We start from the raw sequence: 27001 nt of genomic DNA, 5'->3' as shown, positions 1-27001 counted from the left end.
GCTGGTTTCCTGATACATTTAATCTGCAACGAGAAACTGTCAAACACAAACAAGGCTGAAGTCGCTTCTCATTCGCCAGCTTATTGTTTGAATTTTCCCATTCCACCTTAAATGGTGCGGCAGTTACATTCTGGCGCTATTTAAGGTGGAACGGTAATATTATAACAAGAAGCTGGCGAATGAGAAGCGACTTCAGCCTTGTAAAAATCGAATGTTGAGGTACATTTTACAAGAAACTGTTCTACTTTTGAGGAAAGGTTTCCTGCCGGAGATGCGAGAAAAGCAGCTATAGCTCAGCTAAAGCTTAAGCAGAGCAAAGTGAGTCTGCGTTTCGGTTATATTATCTATCTATTATCTTTAGTCTATACCAGGACATCAGCACATACTGAGACATATTTACAGCCAAGATAGTAAAACATTACTTCAATCAAATGGACATTAAAATATTGTGACTTCCAAAGTGGTTTGATTTTTTTGTTGAAATGACAAAATGGCTCTTTTTCACATGGGTTGCCAACCACTGGTCTAGATAAATAACAGATGAATCACATAAAATTGAATAACACTATGACTACAAACAAAACAGAAATAAATCAAGAAGAACAGTACTTTGGGTCAGCGTTACCTGTGCGTTCGTCTCTGGGGAGTAAGGAACTCTTCGGATAATCGTGATACCATCCCTCAGCGGAATCATGACCTTTTTTTGAGCAAAGATAAGCAATAAATAATCTGCAGATGGCTGAAACTTCACCTTCATATTATTATTTTTAGTTAGTTTTATGCTGGAAAGTATCTGACATGCAGGAGGATCCCATTATTAAGATTATTAGGTTAATTGAACTTCAGAGGGCAGGTCCAGTTATGTGAACCTCATGTGGTCTTTGTTAGATGCAATGTATGTTAACACTTAAAATCCTCTTATTACATACTAAGGCTTATCATTCAGTAACTACAGGGGCTTCAATGCAAACTGGCTTAGCTATTCTGAGGTTATAGAAGTGCACTGTTAAAAATGAGAGGTTAGCTCAACTCAAAACGATACAGTAACTGATTTCATAGCTTTTCTTGAGTTGACTCAACTTGAGGACACCAGAGTTCACACAACTTCTTAGTTGAGTCAAAAGTTCTCCTCATTTTTTAGTTATGCATCTCAGTTAGATACATAAAATGAACTTGTTTTTATACTCAACTTCCATCCCACAATCCTGTTGGACATTTTTCCTCTTGAATACACACTTATGGATGGCTGAGGCATCGCTGGGGCTCAAACTCTCAACCTCCACTTGGGGTGACGGTTTCGTCCACTGCATCCACTCAGGAACACACAAAGCAGCTCAGATTTTGTGTCTACAAATGTTTAATACACTGGAGAAAATATTTGTTGTTTTAACTTTAAAGCACAGCATCGTCTCATGTGGTGCAACTGTCTAATAATTCATCCCAACATCAGGAGATTGTGGGTTTGAATCCCAACAGTACCATAGCCGTCCATATCCAGAAGCCCAAGAAGAAAATATGCCAGATGGGACTATGTGATAGATGGAGCGCCAGCTAGTGGAGAAAATGAGTAAAAAACACATTCAGTTTTGTTTGTCTAACTGAGATGCAAACCGAGAAACAGTAGTTGGGAGAATTTGTGACTCAACAAGTTTTAGTTGTGTGAACTCTGGTGTCCTCAAGTTGAGTCAACTCAAGAAAAGACGGAATTAGTTATATCATTTTAAGTTGAACTAACCTCTCATTTTTTACTGTGTGTGGAATAAAACTTTAGGCCTGCCAGTGGTCCCTGGCTCTTTAAGGCTTTAAATACTGTTCGTCATGAATCACTCCTCCTGAAGTAGCTTCACAGAACTTAGCCTCTGCTTAAAAGTAGTTGTATTATAACTGATTACTTCTCCCTCTGTGGCTTCATTGTGGCTTAAAGTTAACATGAATGAGAAATCATGATGCATTTTCTTTCCGTACCGTAACACATTTCTACGTGAAATACAGACTTAGGGAGGAGCACTGATGTAGCTGAGTGTTTTCAGTGACTGAAACACTGTCAGGGAAAAGCCAAATGAAATACTCATACTGATTGGCCATTTTATTAGAAACACCTACCATATGTCGAGTTTGGTTGTTAACGATTAGGTGCATACTGTAGATTCAGAATGACTGACTACTTGACCAGCTGCGGATGCACAATTTCGCGGCCCCTTCATGCTCTATGTTGGTCCCTTGCCATTCATGGATGGAGCAAAGGGCAGCTGATAAAATTCATCAGCAGATGGTAAACCTATAAACCACACCTGTGTGGTAGGTGTGAGTATTTCATGCGTTTTTTCCATTATTTTGATCACTCACTGTAGGTGGGGGTGATGAAATGAAATGAAATTAATGAAAAGAACCTTTTTTTAGCCAACTGTGTCTGAACGCATCGGAATTAGACCTCCACATTTAACCCATCCATGCAGTGAAACACCACATACACACTAATGAACACACACACTAGGGGGCAGTGAGCACACTTGCCCGGAGCGGTGGGCAGCCCTATCCACAGCGCCCGAGGAGCAGTTGGGGGTTAGGTGCCTTGCTCAAGGGCACTTCAGTCACGTGCCCCAGGTGGGTGTGAGGTGGAGGGGAAACATGATATTATTGGTTAATATAATATTTTTCCCCGCCTGCTGGTGGACGATGACGTATTAAAAAAATCAGAAGGTGTTTAAGAGGCAGCGCTGGGCCCCCCAGTGGCGCAACCGTCTAAGCGTTGGCCCTATCATCAGGAGATCACGAGTTCGATCCCTGGTGATGCTACAGCCATCCGTAGCCGGGAGTCCAAGAGAGCACAATTGGCCTCGCTCTCTCTGCGTGGGTAGGATGGCCCCTCCCTCTCCCCCCATCACTCAGCGCGATGCTAGTCAGCGCAGGCGTCTGTTAGCTGGCGTAACAGATCTGGCGGTTGGCGCTTTCCTCAGAGCGCGTTCGGCTGTCCAGTGACGTTGCGTGAGCAGCAGTTCGAAAAGATTGTGGTTGGCTTCACAGGTCTCGGAGGAAGCCTGTGTTAGCCTTCACCCTCCTAGCGTTGATAGCATCGTGTGATTGGGGGAGTCCTAACTAGCGGGTGGAATTGGAGACGACTAAATTGGGGAGAAAAATCGGGGTAAAAATTTAAAAAAAAAAAAAGAGGCAGGGCTAAATCATTACATTTTGATGAAAGGTAACAGAAGAACAATCATTTAATCTTTTGAATTATATAATGAACTGTGAGCTGAACATATACTAACAAAGTTAAAAAAGTCAATTGTGATTTAAGGTTGAATTTAAAGGGCCCATATTCTACTTGTTGTGTATTTTATTTTTTCTGTGGGGTCAACTTATGACCTCTGTGTGGTTTTATGTACCAAAAAGAATCATAATTTATTTTCACATAACCATTTCCAAATCTTTTTTTTTTTATGCCTTAAAATTAAACAGGCTGTTTTTTGTTACCGGTTCTGTAGAATGATATATGTAAATGATCTCTGTTTTGACTGGCTGATTTGCATTGTGCTTCATTCAAAAAGTAGTTGAATAGTGTGCTGAATCACTATTTATAACTTCAGTGTGAATGGGCAGAGCTAACCTGCTGTAGACTGAATAGGGGATATATGTAAATGCATTGGTTTATCTTGTCATCACAGACAGAGTGAATTCAAAATAGGCTGTTTTTGAAGTTCAGTTTCTATATATGGACTGTACAGACTGGAAAATGAACGGTATGTTTTAAAACTTTAGCAACGTTTATATATTATATCAAACTGTTATTTCAATAAAAATGAGAAAAACGTGATTTTCCATGATACAGACTCTTTAACTACTTATAATGAAGAGTAGACTCTATACTCAGCTGCATTTTTAGAGTAGAGTGCTCAGTAGTAGTTATAGTGCCCACTGTAGTTCCAGAATAGTGGTTATTATTGTGTTGTCCTATATTATTATTATATAAGAGACTAAAATCTCTGATACGTGAACACTGACCTGCTCTACTCGTGGGTCACTGGCAACAAACTGGTTGAACTCTCTCAATGTCAGTCCATTCTGGTCTGTTGTGTCATTCAGGTAGACTTTCCCTTTAAACAGGGCATTATCCACACACAGCACCCCGTCCATGCGGAGCAGGTTGTTGTCCAGCAAGAACGTGTAGTAGCTGAGGTAGTTGTTTTTGTCTGCGTCAATGAACACCATGTCAAACTGCTCACCTGCACTGGCAAACTCCTACAAAAGTACAAGGTTAGAAAAAATTCACTTTTGAAACTTTTTTCCAAACACGCAATCAGAAATCGGTCAGTTTGTTATTTTTATTTTGGACGATTCCTGATGCAGTTTTATGATGTAAATAACTTAAGGAAGTGCACTGTATCTGAATGGTGCTCCTACAGCTGCACCAAAATGTTGTAGCATAACTGTAATGTATGACTCGTTGTGCGAAACATCCAGTCGCCTCTTACTTTCAATGTAGCACTTTATTTGAGTTATCTTATTTATTCAGGCAACCAATTATTAAATAAAAAATTTAAATGCCAGTTTGTTCAATTAAAGAGCAAAAAATATTATTTGTATAGCGACATTGGCTAAAAGAGAGTACTGCAAATGTGCTAGTGTGGTTGATGTGTGTGTTCAACCCACACAGAGTGAACTTCGGGTTTAAAAAAGGCCAAAAAAAAAGAAATAAGGATCTGAATTAGCCATAAAAAATCATCAGTGAACACTAGTGTAGAGTTATGTGTTGAGATTGTAACCTAATACATTTTCATGTTATATACTGTAGTGTACAGAGCCCTGCTGGTGACATCCTATATAAATAAAACAATGCGTGGCCACGACTTGGTAAGGTGTGGGAACAAGATAATTTAGTTGTGGCCACGACTTAGTAAGGTGTGGGAATGAGATACTAATGCGTGATCACAACTTAGTAAGGCATGATCTCGTTCCCATGCCTTACTAAGTAGTGGCCACAACATAATTATCTCATTCCACCACCCTACTAAGTCATGGCCACGCATTAGGATCTCATCCCCACGCCTTACTAAGTTGTGGCCATGCATTATTTTTATTTATATTGGAGGTCACCAGCAGGGCTCTGTAGTAGTGTCCAGCAACCATTCCATTCAGATAATAAAGTGCCTTAAAATGACAGGAGCCATTCAGAAACATTAATCTGTGATATCACACTTCTTACACTGGTTCTGACAAAAGGCCACATTATGCGATTTGTCATGATGATCTTCTCCAAACCCAAGATCATTGCAGAAACCTAGAACTGTGTACAGTGTCTTTACCCACCTTTAACGACTCCATGGCTGATCCAACCTTCACAGTTATCTTCTTGCCGTGTGGGGACTTGTCAAACACGGGCTGGACGAAATCCTTCAGATACGGCTCTATCTCACAGGCGATGAGCTGTCCATCCTCTGGTAAAGCCTCAGCCATGGACAGAGCTCCATAACCCGTGAACATGCCGATCTCCAAGACCTTTCTGGCCTTACTCATGTGGACCAGCATTTTCAAAAACTGTCCTGCAAAGTCATAAAATCTTGCAATGAAATATGCTGTGAAATATGAAATGACAGTATGGTAATATTTTTCTGAACTGAACTGATACCTTCAACGTGCCCAGTAATGCACTCCTTGGGAAGTCTAAACATGGTTTTCCCGTCTTCATACACTTTATTCCATTCATGAGAAACAGTTTTCCTGTCAGAAATAAGAAATCTGACTGAAACCGTAAACTGACCTATATTACATAAGCTTTGTATAACATCAATAAATGACATTTTTATGACCTTTTTTTTGTTTTGCTCCAATAAACACACACACACACACACACACACACACACACGACATAATTAGAAGATGCCTGTTGCCCTTTACATTGTGTGTAAATTTCATGATGAATGGACCAAAAGAAACGACCAAAAATGTCTGGTTCCATTTACTTACATTAACAGTAAAGAAGGTTTTTTCTTTACAAGGTACAATGTTTTGTTCCGACAACAGCTATAAATATATATATATATATATATATATATATATATATATATATATATATATATATATAGAGATTTACATTCCGTATGAACACTTTTGTGCACTTATGGCTATTTGCACTCGTTTTCATGCTACAAAATGACTAATAGGGCAAAAACGGGTTTACCATTTTTACATTTTCACTCAATAGCACTGAGGTGAATTCACTTCTTGAGAGGTGAATGTGATGGGGTTGAATATTTCATTTTTCATATTTCATATTACTGTCTAACATCACTTTTTCAACAGTTAACTACATAACAGTGTGATTATTGCAAAAAAAAAATCATAAACTGTTTACTCTATTTTGCGTGACAGAGTGGACTTGTTATGCTTGATGGACCCTGTCAAATTATCAATGTTGAATAAAAGCAACATTTATCAACTTTTGAACTCCTCTGAAAACTTAAATTATCTGACTTGACTAAATGTGACAGGATGATATTTTTATGGCTAAATAATTTTACTTAATGTTTTTATGTTAAACAAGACTGTATATAACTTGAAATCATAAAACTGATCATTTAAATTTCACACTCTTGACAGAATTTCTGTGAGCTACAAATGAAAAATAATATCTAATTACCCTTTTTTTAATTACCAGCAATAACTATGACCTCTAAAGCTTAACCAACAATAAGCCTTACAGTCATACATGTCAGCAGTACATTCATGTCATCTATGTCATGCCAGTGTCTTGCGGTGTGTGGTGCCTGTAAAACCAGTGTTGTGAAATGTACTCACTTGAACAACTCGGCTAACGGTTCACTCTCCGGGCTGCTCATTCGCTCTAAGTACATGTCCAGTCCGCTGGCAATGTCCAGGGCCTTTTGAAGATTGCAGCGTAGCTCCTCGGGAACACTGGCATTGCTGTCTGCTATCTCTTTGGCCTTCAGCAGGTATTCAACAATAAACTCCAGAGGAGTGTCGGAAACTAGAGTTTGAAAAGAGTTAAAGAGTCAAACGTTACAATATATTTATGTCTGAAGAATAATATATATGATTATTATATGATATATGATGATATTTAAACCTGAAATATTAAAATATTTAAGTATGAAGTTCTCATCAGTGCTCATTACTCCATCTTGAGCAGAGGTGTCAAACTGGGTTCCTTGCAGGCCACGGCTCTGCACACATTTGCATTTTCCTCTTCTAACACTGAATTTGGTTCATAAAGGCCTTTTCTAATCAGCTGAACATGGAATCAGGCATATTTAATTTAATATTGATTTTACATTGTGACTAAAGATGCACTGAGTTATCTGACAGTTAAGAGCATCTAGTAGTTTCTAATCAAACCACTCTGATTGACTTTGTTTACATCTCAATGGTTGAATTATGTAGACATTTTGAACAACAGGTGGAATTCCCCTTCAAGCATCTGCACACAGAACAGCACAGCACAGTTAAGCATTCCATACAGTCCACACAAACAGCTAGACCCATGTCTTATCAGCACACACAGGTCAAGGGCCAGTCCAGAAATAACAGCTTAATAACTGTGGTTCCTAACCCTGTGCAGATTTTAGAGTTTTCCCTGCTCCCAACATTCTTGATACAGCTATTAAACTAATTAGCAAGCTATTCCTGAGCAGAGGAGGGCGGCTTAGAGCAGGAAGACACAAAAAATTGCAGGACAGGGGGAACTCCAGGGCCAGGCCTGGGAACCTGTGGAACCTCTATAGATGGTTTGGCAGCCTTGTACAAAGCTGTTGCCACTATACACACTTTAAATGTTACTTCCATCATTTTCAATGGCTCTTTAGTAAAGAAATGGTTCTATACAGAACCATGAACTCTCAAAGAACACTTTGCATGTTAAAAGGGTTCTTTGCATCATGAAAGAGTTCTTCAGATTGATGGAGAAAATGCTGTGGATTGTTCAATATAGAACCTTTTTGAAAAGGGTTCCTTATAGCACAAAAAAGTGTTCTTCTATTGTGTCAATCTTGACTACATAACAATAGAAGAACCCCTTTTGGTGCTATATAGAATCCCTATCAAAAAGGTTCTATATAGAACTATCTACAGCACATTTTCCATCATTCTGCAGAATCCTTTCATAATGCAAAGTGTTCTTTAGGTGTTCATGGTTCTGTATAGAAACACTTTCTTCACTAAAGAACCCTTGCAGAACCATCTTTTTTAAGAGTGTATGTAATCTGCTGAGATTATGCACCAATCTGGACTCATACCTAACATGCACAAAGGTTATTGGTGTTTGTGGAAAACTCGAAAACTTGTGGAATATATATATATATATAGATAGATAGACAGATAGATATATGTGCAGCACCATCTAACAGATCTGTTAGTGTATGGAGCCAGTCACGTGCATGCTGTTCACTCTCTTAAAAAAGATGGTGCTTTAAGGGTTCTTTAGTAAAGGAAATAACCGTGAAAACTCATTTGCATTGTGAAAGGGTTCTTCAGACTGATGGAGAATGTGCTGCAGATGGTTCTGTATAGAACCTTTTTGAAAATGGTTCTATACAGCACCCAAAAGGGTACTTCTATTGTTACTATGTCAATAGGAGAACCCTTTTGAGTGCTATATAAAAACTCCGTCTATAGCACATTCATGCAAAACTTCCATCAATCTGAAGAACCCTTTCCTGATGCAAAGAATCTTTTGATCATGCGAAGGGTTCTTGGAGTGTTCATGGTTCTATATAGAACCTTTTTGAAAATGGTTCTATATATAGCACCCAAAAGGGTACTTCTATTGTTACAGTGTCAAGCTTGTAACAGTAGAAGAACCCTTTTGGGTGCTATATAAGAACCCCCAAAAGGTTCTGTACAGAACTGTCTATAGCACATTCATGTACATTTTCCATCAATCTGAAGAACCCTTTCATGATGCAAAGAACCCTTTAACCATGCAAAGGGTTCTTTGAGTGTTCATGGTTCTATATAGAACCATTTTCCTTACTAAAGAACCCTTTAAGCACCATCTTCTTAACAGTGTAAGAAGCTGAAGTTGGCTTCTGTTCGAATTTTCCGTTCCACCTTAAATGCTGCCGCGGTTGCATTCTGGCGCCTGTGGAGTAAACCGTAAGTGCCGCACCATTTAAGGTGGAACGGAAAATTGTAAAAGAACCCGGCGCGTAGAGGAAGCCAGGCTCAGCCTTGTGTGAGCGCTAAATAAAGCCCTGCAGGAGTGCTGGACGCTGCAGTACACGTGGCTCATGGACACGAACGCAAAGTCAGCCGGGGGTCACTTCATCAGCAGCGCGTGTTAAACTGGAAAAGTGCCGAGCCCTACCTTTATCCGCCTGCATGGGGTCCCTCTGAGAGCGCTCGGCCGCCGGACTGACTGTGGAGAAGTTCGCTGAATCGAGCTCCGCTGCCGCTCCAGTTTCTTGCGACCTGCTGCGCGTCTGCGTTACGCAAAGCGCGTCACACGCGGTCTTACTCGAGGGAGCTCGAGGCAGTTTTGTAGTCAAGTCTTTTGGAATCTCATGTATCCGAGGAGTGGCTTTCTAACCTGTGCAACGATGTTATGTGAACTGTATAACTGGAAATACATAACTGTTATGTATATATAACCTTCTGATATAGGCTGTTTGGTAGTTTTACATTAACTTTGTATATAACATATAGCAGTTGTATGCACAGATTTGGGGCTCCCTTGATTAAATAACCTATTTTGTTAAGTGTAAAAGAATTAACACATCCTCTACAGAGAACACATGCACAATTGCCGTTTATTTGCTGAATTTAACGTATTTTGGCCTGTGCAAAGTTATTTTATGTTGATTTTATTTCCACTATGTTAAACTCAATAAATAGATAGAAAATAGCAAATAAATAGAAATTGTGCACTAAAACTTGCCATATTTAAGGGCACTGTAGAGGATGTGTTTATTTACGTTCACTTAGAAAATCGGCAATACATATAATTTGACCAGGGGTGTTTAAACTTTTGCATACAATTGTGGTAACACTTTCTACGAATGTCACCTTTGTAAGCATCTATAAACACATTCATAACATGTTATAATGCATTCATGAGACATTATAAACATACCTATAAATATATAAATATATATATAAAAAATGCACTATATGTTATAGCCATGTTTATTATGAATTATGAATTGTTAACATAATACATTATAAGTATTGATCATAACAAATTATAAGAGCTCATAAGTCGTATTTGTCCGCTCTAAGTAAAGTGAAGCGTACTGTACTAAAGCCAGCTCCAGTGTTGAGAGTGAGGCTACAAGTTGAAGTATTTACTGAAGGATTTACTGAAACACTAAAACATACACAATAAAACACATTACAGGCTTCAAATGTCAGAGTTTAAACTAGTGCTGCCATCAGTGTTTTACCCAATGTGGGAAAGTCAATGTACACCACCGTTAGCTTGGTATTTGTCTTTACTTTACGCTCTCTAAGCTGGGACTGACTTCATTTGCACTGACATTATAACATGTTATTAACACTATTCATAATGCATTATATTAACACTTCATAATGTATAATAAACATGGCTATAAAGTGTAATTCAGTGTAATTCTTTTTTATAAATTAATTATGTAATTTATTTTTTATAAATATTTATAACCATGTTTACAATGCCTTATGAATACATTATAACATGTTATAAATGTGTTTATAGATGCTTACAAAGGTGACATTCATAGAAAGTGTTACCACAATTGTCATATATATATATATATATATATGTATGTGTGTGTGTGTGTATGTGTGTGTGTGTGTGTGTGTGTGTGTGCGCATGTATACATATATATAAATAAGAACCTTGTATCTCCAAAATGACAATGACAGATAAAGGACAAAACCCACTTTACTGATAATCTTCATAATATTAAGAAAAGTATATTAAGTGTGTACTAATTATAATTGTATTGTATTTTATATATAAGTCAATATCATTTCTCAACCCCATTTAATACTTATGGGAGGCTTTGGACCGACATGTTAGACAGCACTCTCTGCTACCATCTTCAGAACACCAACTGAGGGAATATCTTTCGGAACAGCGGTGTTCCAAATACAGTTTCAGCGACTTATATGTTGTATAGAATAGAACTGAAGCTGTTCTTGTAGCTCACTGTGGTCCAACACCTTACCAAGACACTTATGCTGTTATTTCTAATATATACCTTACTGTACAACAGTCTTTGTGCTCCTAAACAAACTCTTTAAAACCATTTATCCGCACAGTAAGTGTGTTCTTGCTTATAAAACACCATGTAACCTTGGAATATGTGCAATCAAATACAAACGTGGTAACAGCCAACAAGAATTTCTTGTTTTCAGAAAACTGCTTGAGATCTCGTGAGCTGGTATGAAGAACACAGGTTTGGTTTCTGACTTGTCGGTGCCCTCCAGCCATTTCACGGATTTGTTCAATTCAGCAACTGCTTCTAGAGTAGGAGTGCTGATTTGGGACCTGTTCCTGTCATTAAAGGCGTAGTGAATAAGAGAGGAATCTGATCCCAGATCAGCACTCTTATTCTGGGAAGCCTTGTGAATACAGGCTTTAATTTACTGAAGGATTAAACTAGGTATTCGAAGAAAACCACAAATAATGCTGGGCTGCTGTGGGGAGAGGTTTGAAAATGGTTAAGCAAACACATTGACCTTCATATCTCTACTACTTACTGTATTAATGTTATTTATTGCATATTTCTTCTGGACAAATAACACTTATTGTCCAGTTAAGTAGCTTTTTACATGTCATTTTTGCAGATGCCTAAAATGTTAGCGCTGAAACTGAATATTAGTGAAGCTTCTGTAGTGTATATGTTATGTACAAGTTTAAAACTGTTATAAATACCATGAATCATTTAATAAATAGTGTTTAGTGAAATACTAGATGTGATGTTATGTGATAGCATACAATACTGCTGTTTTATTCATAACATTTTACAAAGTAAGCTAGTCTCTATAGACGCATGTAGCGACCTGTTTTAAGCTAATGAACCGTGTGAACCTCATGGTGGATGCTTCCACCCTCTGAACCCTGTCACATCAATATGCCTGAAAAGACTTTGAGTGATTTTGCAGTGGATTGTGTTACACGTAATGCTAAAGGATTGGACCAGTGCTTCTCCAGTCCTGCTCCTGGACATTTTAGAGGTTTTATCTGCTATCCTCCACTTTTGATCAACTGTTTGGTACAGTGCCTCTGGTTTTGTTGAATTTCCAAGCGAAGTAAGTTAACATATCCTCCACTTAAAAATTCATTTAAAGTTAAAAAAAGCATAAAACATAAAATATAAAATGTTTTTGCACAGGACACTTTTAATGTTTTACTTTTCTTCACAACATGTAAAATTCACTGGGCAGTTACTGGGAAGTTGGCCTAGGCTGTGTGTCATATTTAAGCTTTTTTATATTTTTTCTTAACTTTTAATGAAGAATTTGGGTTGTGTTGGGTGTTAGATGAGCCTGGGAAACCACAGTGGTATTTTCCTCAGGGCTTTTTTTGCTGGAATCTGTCTTTTTTTGACAGGTACAGTCTTTTGTTTTTGTCAGGAAGCTTTTCTCAAATTAAAGTATCGACTTAACATAACAGGCTATGTAACGTCCATTCAGAGTTTTATAACATAGCTGTAGGGCACGGCCCTCTTACGTGACCATCTTGTAAAGTTGTGTAAGGTGACAATGTGTGAACGAGAATCTGCTTGGAAGAGAAAAAAAAAAGAAATCATGCTTTCATAAGTAGGCTAGTCTTGCGTAAGCTCCACCCTCGTTGTTGCCGTTTGTATATATTTGCGGTGGAAACATGGAGTGAATGGAGGAGGTGCAGCAGAACATGGATGAGGAGCAGAACATCACCAAAGACACAGAGTTCAGCCTGGTCCAAGTCAAAGGGACGTGGAAACGCCAAAAGGCCTCACGCCATGGCCATAAGGGACGAGTCTCAGCCGCAAAGATGTGAGTATGGCAACAGTGTCTCAGGCTTCAGGCTGTGTATTCATAATCATGTATCTAACAACTTTCTGTGAAGGAGCTTTTAGAGGCATTAAACTCTTGCTTTAGTCCCCATCTGAGTGACTAAATCAAATGAAATTTTTAAAAATCAGTAAAAATTTCTCTTTAGCATGTTGCTTTTAAGATTTTTACCATTTTCTGGAATATTTCTATTCAGTTTTTTGGGGGGGGTTGTCAATTCACAGGGACATTATAGGAGACCACAAGTGGATTCCCATCTTAGTGTTGCTATATCTAACAACACCAGGATGAGGCATCACTTGTAGACCCCAAAAATGTTTCAAGTAGCTTGCTATAGGTTCATGTGAGCAGCCATCACATATAGTGCTGGATAAAGCCAAATTCTGGACTAAATTTCAGTCACTTCTTACTTACATATGTCCAAAAGTTTGTAGACACCTGCTCATCCAGAGTTTCTTCCAAAATCAAGGGTATTAATAGGGAATTTGTTCCCTTTTTATTGCAGTAACAGCCCCTACTCTTCTGGGAAGGCTTTATATTAGATGTTGAACATTGCTGTGAGGTCAGATTCTGATGTTGGATGGTTAGTTTCCTCTGGATAGTTAGGATCATACTCATTCCAAAGATATAAGATGAAGCTCCACCCCTCTAGCTGACTTTTTACATTGGGCATGGTGACCTTAGGCCCATGATGCTGTTCTAGAGTGCCCCATTCAATTGGCAGTGCTTTTCTATGGAGATGATACAAGCTAGAAGCAGTATATGACTTACTGTGACTATATGTCTTGTTTTCGTCTGAATGTTGTAGCTGTGAAAGCACTTCCTCCCATGGCATTTCATGGACAGTGGTGAGTCCCATCACCTTCACCTACACTGTCACCCAAACACATGATCTCCTGAACCCCAGCAATGACACACTCCTGATGGGCCACATCAGAGATCCCAAGCAGCTCGAGGCCTTCCGCTCCAGCACCAAGCCTTTAAAGCGATTCGTAGTAATGGACGAGACGGTGTACAACCTTTATGGCTCTCAGGTCACTGACTACCTGGGGGCCAGAAACGTCCTCTACAGAATCCTGCCGCTGCCTACCACGGAGGAGAACAAATCCATGGACATGGTGCTGAAAATCCTGGAAGAGGTCCACAGGTTTGGCATCGACAGACGCACTGAGCCCATCATTGCCATTGGGGGTGGTGTTTGTTTGGACATTGTTGGTCTGGCTGCCTCCCTCTATAGAAGACGTACCCCCTACATTCGTGTCCCCACCACCCTGCTGTCCTACATTGACGCCAGTGTTGGAGCAAAGACTGGCGTGAATTTTGCAAACTGCAAGAATAAGCTGGGTACCTACATCGCTCCTGTTGCGGCATTCCTGGACAGAGCTTTCATCCAAACTGTGCCCCGCCGACACATATCCAACGGACTTGCAGAAATGCTCAAGGTATGTTGGAGAACATTTGTTCCCTCATTCACACCATGCTCACCATGCTGTTGTAACAGTCCTTGCATTGTTCATCCTCTAGATGGCACTCATGAAGCACAAAGGCTTGTTTGAGCTTTTGGAGACCAAGGGAAGGTTTTTGCTAGACTCCAAGTTCCAGTCGACCTCTGGACTACATGGCAACCGCTCTGACCCCGCCTCAGTGTCCACACGGCTCGCTATAGAAACAATGCTAGAAGAGCTGGCCCCAAACTTGTGGGAGGACGACCTTGATAGGCTGGTTGATTTTGGTCATTTGATCGGTCCTGAGCTGGAAATGGTAACTTTTCTTGCACAGATTCACCTTCTTCATTGCCATATGGGTCTAGCCACAATAAAACTGAAATATTGCCCAGTTTCTCTGGAAAAGACATTAATTTCTCAGAACGTTGTGGGTTATTGTTTCTTGTAAACAAGTGTGATAACCTGTTTAATTTGCCTCAAAGCTTTGGCTGTGAGTCAGTAAAGTGTCAAACCATAAAACAAGAGAACTGCCTTCAGATTCTGCAGCTGGCTTTTCATACTTGCTTAAAGTTTTCCCAAGCACATATTTCCAGCGTGATGGTAACCCTCTGGTTGTTTTTCTCTTTCTAGAAGGTTCTGCCATGCCTGCTCCATGGTGAGGCAGTGAATATCGACATGGCCTACATGGTGTATGTGGCCTGTGAAAGTGGGTTCCTGACAGACGTGGAGAAGCTCAGAATCATCCGCTGCATGCTCAGGCTGGAGCTGCCGGTGTGGCATCAGGACTTCAGCTTTGCTCTGGTCCAGAAAGCTCTGAATGACAGGCTGCAGCACTCTGGAGGCCTGATGAGGATGCCTTTACCCATCGGCCTTGGAAGAGCAGGTACATGTTAAACTCACATAATTATCCAAAATTCTGTATTATAGGCTTACTGTGGGCTTATTTTCAACGAATATAGTTGAATGCAAATGTTAGGGTGCCCCTGGTCAAAGTTTCGTTTATTTGCTTAGTGAAAATGAGTTCACACCCTCTACACACTTCTGCACATTTTAATGTACAGTTTGAACTTAGAAAATCAACAGAACACATGATTTGACTGGGGGTGTTCAGACTTTTGCATACAACTTTATAATGAATTATGATTACTTGCTTATTAACCGATTTTCACTGCAGGTTCTCAGCCCTGGTCCTGGTGTAACCCTGATCTTGCTTGGCCAGACGTGATCTTGTATTGAGAATACACGTCTGGGGACAACTTATTAAAGTTTTGTTGCTGAACTGCACTGAAATCTGCTGTACTCATGGGTATGACCCCTGTAGCACGGCCAGCTCTTTTAATGGAGAATGATATTGTGGAGTTGGCATAGAATAAGATGCAGGAAAGATTGTGTTTTAAAGGTAAATGCTCTTTTATTGAACAAGCAGCACAGGAGTACCACCACTCAACGCTGGCCGACATTTCTGGCCCAGAATTTCTCCGGATCGTCCCTAGACGTTCTTGTTATAAGATCACTTAATCAGTTAATTCATCTGTTTGTTAATAATAAATAAGTGAATGTGTTGCAGCAGAAAAAAAAACAAAAAAGGCAGGGCAGGGGGTGAACTCCAGGACCAGGGTTGGGAACCTGTGAAATATTGCTACTGATATTGCATTTCTGTATTGCAAAATAAGTTGTGTACTGTTAATATACACTACTGCTGAATGAATATGCTGTCTATGAATACTCTCTCTCTCTCTCGTTCTTTTTCAGAAATATTTAATGACGTCTGTAACGACACTCTCTACAAAGCGTATGAGAAGTGGTGTGATGACCTGGGTACTGGGTCAGAGCAGTGACCACACAATTTCTGCCTTTTTAAATAATATATCTTATCGCTGTTGTGGGAACATAACCTCGTATCTCCATTTTTGACATTTTAAGTAAATTTCATGATGAGTGGACTAAAAGAAATGACCCAAAATGACTTGGAAAAAAGTCTGGTTCCATTGACTTACATTAAAAGTAAAGTTAGCATTTTGGAGGAACGAGGTTTTCTTCCGACAACAGCGATATATTATTCTTAGCAATACCATCATTTACAGTTGCTGTAAAACTTTTAGGTTTTTCTTCTGATCTTTATAAGATCATGAATCCACTGTTAACGTGAGACGACACATCAGTGTGTCACGGTCGCTCGTACGGTTGTGAATATGGAGCACGAGTGCACAGACCAAATCATTCAGGCCAACTATTTCTGGCAGGAATTTTAGCTTGTGTCACAAATAACAATGGAAGACTTTGGAAGCAAAAGCCTAATGCACTTTTGGCATACAGTGCTGTAATGAGGCTGCAATAAAACTTTAGCAGTGCTAACAACCGATTTTACAAAGTTCTGCTGCACTTTCATGAAAGTCTGCAATGCACAACGCCTCTTGAGCATGTTTGTTTTATTGGTGTATAGCTACATTAAAGGGAACGATTTCATAGTACTGTATGATGACTTTTTATAAACTGAAAAAAGTGTTAACAGGTTGTGGGTCCAAACTGGAACTGCATTTATTCTAATATTTAATCTAAAGAAGTAAAAGTTATAAAAATGAACAGAAAGTGGTTTTGATATGAATAAGCATGCACGTTTGTATTAAACACCATTTTAATGAAAACTAACACGTCTCTGTGTGTGAACTCACTGTAATTTCCATTGAATAACTGAAATGGAAACAGTTGCCACTGCATGAGCTTGACAGCAATATGTCTTAAATTAAAGGCACTTCTTTCAGTGTCTCTCAATGGTCCTTAAATCCACTATATAACAGTGCACAGTTCATATCTATGTTATCTAGCTTCAAAAAGCACATGAACAGTAATGAACTTGAAAAAAGAGGACAAATGACATTATTCTGTGAAAAAATGTCTTATTATAATGCTCCTATTCATTCATGCTCCTAAGATTGATAAGCAAGCATGTCAGATTTCAATGGCTTAGACATAAACTTAGATTCAAAGCAAACTAGGAAGCTATATTTTGGGTTTTAATAAACAAAGAAACTTTCTACATGATTTTAGTTGTAATAATTTAAGTAAAAATATATATTTGCCTTTAAATTGCCTTTTGTACTTACAACAGTCAGGGTATACAACAGGCCAGAGTACTGGGGTTATGTGTGAATAGCCATTAGTTCTTTCTGTAGTATCCATATCTGAGTGAAAACATGAACTATTGGTAAAAAAACAAACAAAAAAAAACTAATACTATACATACAGACATTTAAAAGAAATGTAAAAATTGCATATTAAATGCTGGTTGATTATTTATGGGCCGCCTCCAGACAACATGCTTGGTGAAATTACTCCTCCAGACCACTTAATTCTATAATCACTGTTAGTCTTAGTATCTATATCATTCAGTAATAATAACTTGGCCATCTAGGATTAGATTTATCAGTAAAAACTACCAGAAATAAAAACTTTTTCCGTAGGAAAGAGCAAATATAGTGTAAAAAACAGTATTACCACTCTCTCTGTTTCAGAAATCAAATGTACTGTGTTGTTTAACTAGTCTAAATGCACAAATTAAGTCTAATACAAAATTGTGAAGTAAAATTATAATTAATACAAAATGTAATGATGCTTAAATATGATGTTCCTTGTGTTAATGGTGCTCTCCGGGACCCTTTTAACTGTCTAAACTTTATTTATTTATTTATTTATTTTTAATATAAGTTTGCAAGACTTTAACCACAAATCTTTGCTTCATGCTTCACATAAAGTAACTATTGTGATGTATGAATGTGCTCTGATTTAAAAAGGCTATGCTCTTTCCATTTTAATGTGAATGTCAAATGTCTCTAATCTATTTTACACAAAGTTATGCCGGTGACAGCCGAGGGTGAACATCAAACTGAACCACTGCTCACCACAAATGGTTCATTATTCAAAACAGCAGATTTGCAGTTTACAGTTTCATAATCGCTGATCTCACTGATTGAATCTGTTCACAGTATCCTCAGAAGTTGATCAAACTGGTCTTGCGGCTTTGGCAGTGCAGCACTGTAGGCAGCTTTAACACAGTACATGTTTTCTTTGACATGCTACACCTACTTAAAGGGGAATTCCACCTATTTTTCCAATTTTTTTTGCATAATTCTCTGTTAAGACGTAAACAGTTGTTCGATGTGAAATGGTTCATTGCAGAGAAACTAACCGACTCAGTATTTCTTTACAGTGGTGGTGATAGGAACCAGGGGTCACCATGTCTACAACACAAATATAGCCACTTTATTTATGTCCAAAACCACCAGTGAACCTACATGTGTCTTTTTATATGTATATAATGTTGACAATGGTTAAATAGTGGTAAATCATGAAAAACAAAGTGTTTCTCTAGGGACTACTTTGCTTTAGAACACCCTGCGTGTACCACTCCACCACAAATGGATTAAAAAATTGAGTTTTACGGCAAAAATGTTCTCAAAAGTATCGTAAAACAGTGCCTCAGACAACATTCATAATGTTTCATGTGATTACTTTCTGTGTGGGAGCTTTTAGAGGTGGACGCCTGGTTCCTGTCAACACCACTGTGAACAGTTCTGACTCTAGAACAGAGCACTTCACATCAAACCACTCTGAATGACTGCAAATTTTTTTAAAAATTGGTGGAATTCCCCTCTAACATAAAACTGTACTGTAGCTAGTGGCAGTTATTGGAAGTAATGTTCTACACTCTATTTAATTTTGCTTCTGATTGAGATTTTAAACCCAGTATGCTATTAATAAGCAATGTGACAAAGGTACAAAGTACCTCTTTTGAAAATAGAAGGTGCCAAAAAGGTCATACAAGAACCACATTTGCTTCCCTAAAGAGCCTTTAAACTGACGGTTCTTTAAAGAAACTTTTTTGTAAATGAAGAACTTTAGCATGTAAAAAATATATAGGTTTAATACCCATTAAAGTGTTTACCTAGAACTGTATGTCCAAGCCAAGAACCTTTTAGGGACATTTATTTTTAAAGAGTGTAGAGGAGTCATCGCCTGAGGTTCTTCTTGCTTTGTTGTCCTGTAGTGTCACTAAAAAATCAGATCATGACTGAATTGTATTTATAACAAAACCAGTGCACATAACAGAAAGCTGTGAAATTGAAAACAGAACATATAAAATGTGAACAAAAGTGTTCTCAGTCCTAACAGGTCATTAGGAGATCAGAGACTCCTTTCATACAGTACTTCAGTGTAGCTGGCGCAGTCATCCTGTAACAAGGGCCGTGTTCATCGACACAGTAACAACCATACAGATAACAGCTTTGGTTCATTTGAGTTCGTTCACAGTGCTAACAGCCCTTGTCCTGCTCCTCCGTGCTGGTGCTGCTGCGCCTGCTACTGCTGTTGGAGTGCGTGGGGGACCCGGAGGAGAGCAGGGGGTTGCTGGAGCCCATGGGAGAGAGAGCGTTATCCATAAACATGTCCTCCAGCTTGCCGGAGGCTTTGTCGTGGCTGCTGTAGAGCCCACCTTCTGGCTCCTCTGTAGGGCTGTCGTTGTAGCTGATGGTCCCGTTATTGAGGTCCAGGGTGGTGGTGCGGGTCAGGTCCGGGCTGGGCAGGTGTGTGTGGGCGTACAGGTCGGATGGGCAGTCGCCCAGGCCGGGCTCTTGCTTGATCGCGCGGGCCACCAGCTCGGTGGAGCAGAGCGCCGTGGAGCTCCCCACAGCCAGGCCGTGAGCGCGGGCCTGCATTTCCAGCTCCTGATGAGATAAACACAGAAATGCACGTCCAGATTTGGTCCACAGTAGATGCCAACTTATCTTATGGCTTGTATTCAACTAAATATCACTGCTGTCAGAACAAAACCCTCGTATCTCCCTTTTTGTCATTTTTCAGTTTTTGACATATTTGGAAAATGCTTTTGAAAATATTTACATACATACTTTTGATTGAGATCTGTGACGTAGAAACTGCACAGAATTTCAGAAAACAACCTGAAACGCTGTAGAAGAGCTACGGTCTGAAAAATAAAGGTGCCAGAAATGGTTCTTTGTATGATTCCATAGAAGAACATATTTTGATTCCCTAAGGGAACCTTTTAGTGAAATGGTCCTTTAGAGAAACATATTTGAAAATGAAATGTGTGAGTGTGAAGAACCTTTTTAGAGTTTAAAGAACCTCCCCATAATCTAAAGTTTTTCCCACATAGTTTTTTTTCCTCTAGACTCGTATGTCCAAGCCAAGAACCATTTAGGAGTCTGTATTTTAAACAATCACTGCTTGACGTTCCTCTTGGTTCCTTGTCTTGTAGTGCCAATCTATTCACCAATATCAAAAACCGTCAGCTCATGAGAGAACTGCATTCATAAAAAACAATGTATATGACGGAATGATGTAAACAGTTGATCAAACATATACAATTAACCAGTAATCAAAAACTTTTTAAAAGGTTTAAAGAACTTCCACGTAAGGTAAAGGTTGAAGGAAGAACTTTTAAACTGGAACGGAACCTAAATAAAGTTTCTTTAAGCCTTTATAAGGTTTTTCACATTTTTTTTTCAAACAGAAGAACCAAAAGTGGTCCCTCTGTGGCCTTACGCTCACAAATCTCTTTTCAAAGACGGTTCTATAGGGAACCAATGCGGTTCTTCTATGCTATCACTCAAAGAACCCTTTGAGGCATCTTTATTTTTAAGAGTGTAGACAGAGTATCAGCTTGTGTCCTGATATTCTATGCAGTCCTAAATTGCATATCTCATTCAAAAACATGACAAATTACAACCTAATCCACGCTTTATATCATGAATTTGTTCCAAACTGTAAAAGCCTGGTTCGAAGATGCGTTTGGACATCCGTATATTTGAATAACCACAGCCATGCTTGGTTAAAATGTGTGAAAATGATGGGAAATTCCTCTTTAATCCATGAATGAAGTGTAACTTTCACATTTCCTGGTGCCACATTACTGAATACCCTTTACAAGAACACTACAACATTGTTGGACTGTGCTGAAAAGATTTAGCGTTTACAAAAATAAGAGCTAAAATGAGAGCACTTTGGTGATTATTTGTGTTGGTGTACCTGAATGCGGAGCAGGAGGTGTCTGTTGGCGTGCTCCAGTCTCTTCTGCCTGCTCTCCAGCTCTTTAGCTCTCTGCTGCTCTCTCTGCAGCTTCCTGATGTAGTCCACTGAGGCCTTCAGAATGGTCCCCTTATTCCACCTCATGTCCCTGCAAAACAAGACGCATTCATACTAAAATCAGTATCACCGTTTCCAGTAACTTCACTAAAGGAAAAATCTGTTTAACTCAAATTTATTTCACCCACAATTTTTAAACTGGATCCATGAAGATAAGTATTTTACACATACGGTACTGTGCAAAAGTCCGAGACCACCCTACCGTTATTTAATTTCCAGTCAAAATAGCTATTAACCCCTTAAATGGCCAAAATCTTATTATACATTTCTATAACATAAGAATAGCTCGGCCAGTTTGCATTGAAGTCCCTGTAGTTACTGAATAATAAGCCTCAGTATGTAATAAGCCTGGGACTTTAAGGGGTGAAGTTATTTATGTTTCAGTGTCAAAAAGGCAGAAAACATATTTAACAGAAAATTACAAGTCTCAAGATGAATGAAATGAAATATGCTAAATAAATATAATAACATTTTTCAGTATTTAGTGTGTCTAACTCTTTACCTTAATTACAGCTTCCATTCTTTTCAGGAGACTCACTTTCATGTTTTCAAAGAAATCTACAGGGATATTTTTCTACACATCCAAAGTTCAGTTTAGAACTCGGTTGTATTTTCTGCTTCTCACATTCTACATAGTCCCAGCTACAAGTTTAAACTCATCGGTCAATAAAACCTCACTCCACATCTCAGATGTACAGTTTCAGTGTTCCAGTGCAAGTTTTCTTCTTTTTCTGTTTCTTTCTTTTTCACAGTAGCTGCTTCTTGACAGCTGCACATCCTCTCGTTTGTTATCTGATATCTAATCTCCTCAGAAATGTCTCCTCCAGCCATTTTAGACGTACATGAGAGAGAAATTGAAGGCAGCCGAGGTGAGTTGTGTTTTGAGGGCAGCCGAATTACGGAGCTGCAACTGAGTTTTAGGATCAGATGGATGGAAGAGTTGAAGTAGCAGTATGTGCACAGAAATAAAGAGAGGAATTAAACACAGATAGGTTTTACATTTTATATTGTTTTTGATGCTTCCAGGTAGTTTTCTGTTACACACTGACCAGCCTCTCCATTAAAGCTGCCTGTTTGTTTCTACACTGATCGTCCATTTTATCAGCTCCACTTACCATATAGGAGAGTGTAGAAATGAGGAGGTGTATTTAATGAAGTGGTCAGTCAGTGTATACGTTTCCTGCCTTTTACTTAATTTTCATTTTGATCAAAAATGAATGAAATGAAAGGGTGGTCTCTTACTTCTGCATATTGTATTGCATGGTTGTATGCAAACGTTTGGGCACCCCTGGTCAAATGACATGTTTTGTTGATTTTCTAAGTGAAAATAAGTGAACACAACCCCTACAGAGAGCACACTTCTGCACATTTTAATACATATTTACTGTTTATTTTCTGAATTTAACACATTGGAAAGTAAAACATAAAATGTGGCCTGTGCAAAAGTAATGGCACATTTTATATTTTATTTTTGATTATTTCCAACATGTGAAACTCAGCAAATAAATAGGAATTTTGCACTAGAGTCTGCAGAAAATTGCCATATTTAAGTTTGTTCCCTGTAGAGGATGTGTTAAACTATTTTTACATAGACAATTGTCATATGTAGTTTGACTGGGGTTGTTAACATTTTGTCTTTTATGTGTTTTACTATTACTAGTCATAACATTGCTATAACTGAAAAGATGTCACCGTATTTTGAGACTTACGGATCATTGGACTTGGGAATTAATGTCCCGAGTTCCTTAATTCTGTCATTTATGTTAAAGCGTCGTCTTCGTTCAACTGCAAAAAGAGATAAGACAGTAGAGAAAAGAGAGTTTGTTAGACACAGACCGACTGCAGCTTTTGGCCTTCAGCCCACATTTAAACTCCTTTTACAGCTTCATTCATTACAACCGTAAAAGCTCCTTAATCTGTTGTTTTACACCGTAAAAATCCATAATGAACTACATGAACTGTACTAACCTAAAGCTCACCAAATCCTCTCTGATATGCAAGCTTTTACAGCACAATTCAACGTACAGCTGCCATAATATAAACCCGGGCGGTATAATGAACATGTAATGAGAGTTTACAACTGTGAGTGAGTTAAGCTTATTTACAAGGCAGTTCAACACCTTTCTAAGCAGGCTACTTCATTAGTATGACAACTGCTCTCACTTAGGTTGTGGTTGTCCTTCTTTTGTCTCTCCTTTGCCAATGCTCTGACCTCCGCTTCTGCAACAGATAACAAGATAAAATCATTCACATTCTCAAGGAAGTCTTTCCAATATTACACATAAAATATAATTATGTTAATGAACTTCAGCACACTTGCATTTTGCTTTATCTCTATGATTAGTTATACTGTGTGTTGTTTAAAAATCAAGAATCCATATTGTGTGCAATTTATCTTCAATTATAGATTCATTCACAACAACAAACAGTAAATACACATGGTGAATCCTGTGAAAATACTCTGATCTTTATCACTGCACAGCAAATACAGTTGAAAATATACCAGAAATATACAAAAAACAGTCCACATGACTAACTGTGATCTATGTATTCTGATTTGAGTTTGCCTGAGAGGCCAAGTAGAGGGAACATACCTACTGGAAGGCCTTCGGGCCTCTCATAAGAGTCAAACTTGCCACATGGTCCAGGTTGGTCCACGTGCATCATGCCAGGAGCTGGAGTAACTATTTGGTACAATATAGTTTTTATTCATAATTGCAATTGTGCACTCAAAATTGCACACAATATGGATAGATCTGTGATGACCTACATCTTTCTTTGGGGAGATTTTTGAGGGATTTGGGTGGAGCTAACTGAGCTTGAATCAGTTTAATTACATTTTCTGTATGTTAATTGTTTTGCTTAATCTGATTGATTTTTGATATTTTTGTCAAATTCTATTGGGTGGGTTTGGGGTGTCTAAGCAGAATAAAGGCAAACTTTAACAAAGCTGATATACCTGAAAATTCCCTTTTCACATTGGGTAAGCTAGATTGGCAGGAGTTTCCAATGGTGACCCCAGCTGGAGGAAGGGTGTGATTACTGTATATGTCCAGTAGATTTGTGGAAACAGGGATCTAAAAGAATGTGAAACATAAAAATAAATGGACTTGACAAAGGATTAACTTAACCCTTAGGTGGATTATCGGTTAACTATTCAAAACAGATGTTGCATTAGCTTACTAACCCCCTTAAATGAAAAGGGCCCAAAGTTTTATTACACACTTCTATAATCAAGAATGGCTCAACCAGTTTGCACTGAAGTCCTTGTAGTTACTGAATAAGGCAAAATCGTACCCATATAAACTTTTTTTTTCTTTCAGGTTTACCACTTTTTTACCATTACCAGTATTATGATATGAAATGTTTAAAAAGTAACTTCACACTCAGATGTGATTTATTTTTTTGGATGAATGAAAAATTTGAGGGACACTGATGTAGTAAATTAGAATCATCCACAAGCTGCAAAATGACAAAAACAGGTTTAAAATGCCTACCAGTAGATCAGTGCAACCAAATACAAGCTTTTTATTGGTTTATTCAAGCTTGTCCCTTTCATTATTAACCCTTTCAACATCATTATATATGTTTCATGTCATTGTAAAGTGAGGAAAATGTTTTGTTACCCTGAGGCAACATTGTGAAATAGAGAATTAAATACTAAAATAAATTCAATTAACCCAATAACATCTATATCATCTATAAAGGTTTCAAATTGATCAACCATGTGGATTAAAAGTTCATTTATCTTACTTAACCTAGTGTTTTGGTCACAAGAGCTCTAAAGAGATTCAAATAGATGTTGTTAAGTGTTCATCCAAGGCATAACTAAGCAATGTGTCATTATTTCAGACCAGGGGTGGGGAACTCTGGTTCTTGTGGGCTGGATTCCTGTACAGTTTGGTGATTTTCCAACTCAAACACACCTTATTCAGTTCTGCAAGTGACTGCCAGGTTTAGTTGGTGTGCAAGAGCAGAGAAATCTCCAAACTATGCTGGATTCTGGCCCTCAGTTTCCCACCTCTGCTTTAGACCAATCGAAACAAGTTCTGTGGAGTCATCATACACAATATAGTGGCCGGACACCGAGTTCCTTATTCATATTACCGTATTTGCCATTTGAAGTCCTGTATCCATGAGTCCCAAGGATATCATCGTTATAACTCGACTCCAAGCTGATAATGTCTTCAATTACGTCGTCCATCTACACCAGCAGAGAGAACGTGTGAGCGAAAAGATACGAATCACATGCAGACATTGCTTAAGATGGAAACTCTATATATATTATAACTGGAAATATTATAACTGTAACTCTCGGGGTGTACGTACCTCTTTCTCGCAGTTGGAGGTGAGGGTGAGCAAGGCCATAGGGCTGTTAGGGGCACTGACTCCTGGGCCGGGGGGCATGCCGTGCTCCGGGGGCTGGCTAGGGCACGGCCCGTTGCTGGCCTGTGGGCTGAGTTTGGCCCCCAGTGTGCTGGACAGGTAATGCTTCACCTGGTGCCTCTGGGTCTGCTGGAGGTGGTATTTAGTGGGGTTTTCCAGGTGAGTCTGTACCTGGAAAGGCCGTCAAGTTAAATCAGTACTACATATATTTGTATCTATTTACATATATGTGGAATGACTGGCCGAATACATTTAGCATGTATTCAGTTCATGACAAGACTGATTACTATGTATTTTCATCCAAAATCTGGGTGCAACGGTTACAATACAAGCAATATAAAACATATTACAACACAAAAACCCACACAAAATTTGTACAATACACAGTATATCAAAATCTAAAACAAAATTGACAAATTCCATCAGGATAAAAACATTCATCAAGTAAATAATCAAGGCTAGAAAAAGCAAACGTCCACAATAAAACTCTCCCAACCTCATTCATATTAATAATCCATCTTATTTCTTCACTTTAAGCAAGGTCAGTCGCCAAAGTTGTATCTCACCTGGTAATGACTGTACTCGAGCATCTCCAACATGCTGTTATGTGCAAAGAATCAGTTCATAAACGTCAATAAATATTCCCTTAGTGAACTCAGCCCGGCTTGTGTTGACCGAGTAAAAGAGTTAATGAGCAAAGGAGCTTCTCGAACAGTTACTCTCAACGCCAGCGACAAAACAAAGAAAATATTTAAGAAAGGGGAGGAGAACTTGTTGCCCTCATGCTAAGTCGTAACCCCAAATGAAGACTTTATGCTTTTATAGAGTTGATTTGACGTCACCATCCCCATTTCACAAAAGCCTCTTTTAGCTGATGGGTTACTAGTCTCTAAACTGAAACTGGCTTACGGCTAACTACTGTTTCATCTTTAGTTCCGCTCGGCCTGCATAAAACATTGTTTGTTCTGAGTGTCCGCGATACAATCGCCACCACTGTTGGTTCAAGAACAAGGCAGAGTAAATCC

The 27001-nt window shown here is 38.7% G+C and overlaps 3 protein-coding genes across 4 annotated transcripts in view; 1 reads left to right on the top strand and 2 right to left on the bottom strand.

The window, feature by feature from the left end:
* zgc:113054 (uncharacterized protein LOC541322 homolog) overlaps window positions 1-9431 on the bottom strand; it is a 28664-nt gene extending 19233 nt beyond the window's left edge. The window contains exons 1-6 of the mRNA XM_036571532.1: window positions 9317-9431; window positions 6793-6982; window positions 5624-5715; window positions 5305-5537; window positions 4000-4236; window positions 626-697 (exon numbers count right to left, since the gene is read on the bottom strand). Of these exons, the coding sequence (XP_036427425.1) occupies window positions 626-697; window positions 4000-4236; window positions 5305-5537; window positions 5624-5715; window positions 6793-6982; window positions 9317-9332 (840 nt within the window). The 5' untranslated portion in view covers window positions 9333-9431. The remainder of the gene's footprint in view (window positions 1-625; window positions 698-3999; window positions 4237-5304; window positions 5538-5623; window positions 5716-6792; window positions 6983-9316) is intronic.
* A 3331-nt stretch (window positions 9432-12762) lies between these two features.
* Window positions 12763-17163, top strand: eevs (2-epi-5-epi-valiolone synthase). Of its 2 annotated transcripts, none has more exons than XM_036571531.1 (5): window positions 12763-12969; window positions 13796-14429; window positions 14512-14748; window positions 15066-15315; window positions 16185-17163. In XM_036571531.1, exons 1-5 carry the CDS (start codon window positions 12827-12829, stop codon window positions 16268-16270), a joined length of 1350 nt encoding a protein of 449 aa, XP_036427424.1. In that variant the 5' UTR covers window positions 12763-12826; the 3' UTR covers window positions 16271-17163. The 2 variants fall into 2 exon arrangements, with proteins under 2 accessions (XP_036427424.1, XP_036427423.1); XM_036571530.1 differs by having other exon boundaries at window positions 12766-12969; window positions 15063-15315; window positions 16185-17160.
* Window positions 17164-19741: 2578 nt separating this feature from the next.
* On the bottom strand, window positions 19742-26713 carry mitfa (melanocyte inducing transcription factor a). The gene is given in 10 exon segments (XM_036569641.1): window positions 19742-20152; window positions 21474-21621; window positions 23300-23375; window positions 23754-23810; window positions 24185-24274; window positions 24550-24667; window positions 25698-25736; window positions 25738-25794; window positions 25920-26147; window positions 26543-26713. Coding segments are annotated over 10 exon segments (1257 nt in total). The 5' UTR covers window positions 26576-26713.
* Between the last annotated feature and the right edge of the window lie 288 nt (window positions 26714-27001).

Source organism: Colossoma macropomum, unplaced genomic scaffold (assembly GCF_904425465.1).
Source record: "Colossoma macropomum unplaced genomic scaffold, Colossoma_macropomum, whole genome shotgun sequence".
Lineage (NCBI taxonomy): Eukaryota > Metazoa > Chordata > Actinopteri > Characiformes > Serrasalmidae > Colossoma > Colossoma macropomum.
Note: the sequence above shows the minus strand (reverse complement) of the source record. Positions and strands in the feature narration are given on the sequence as shown.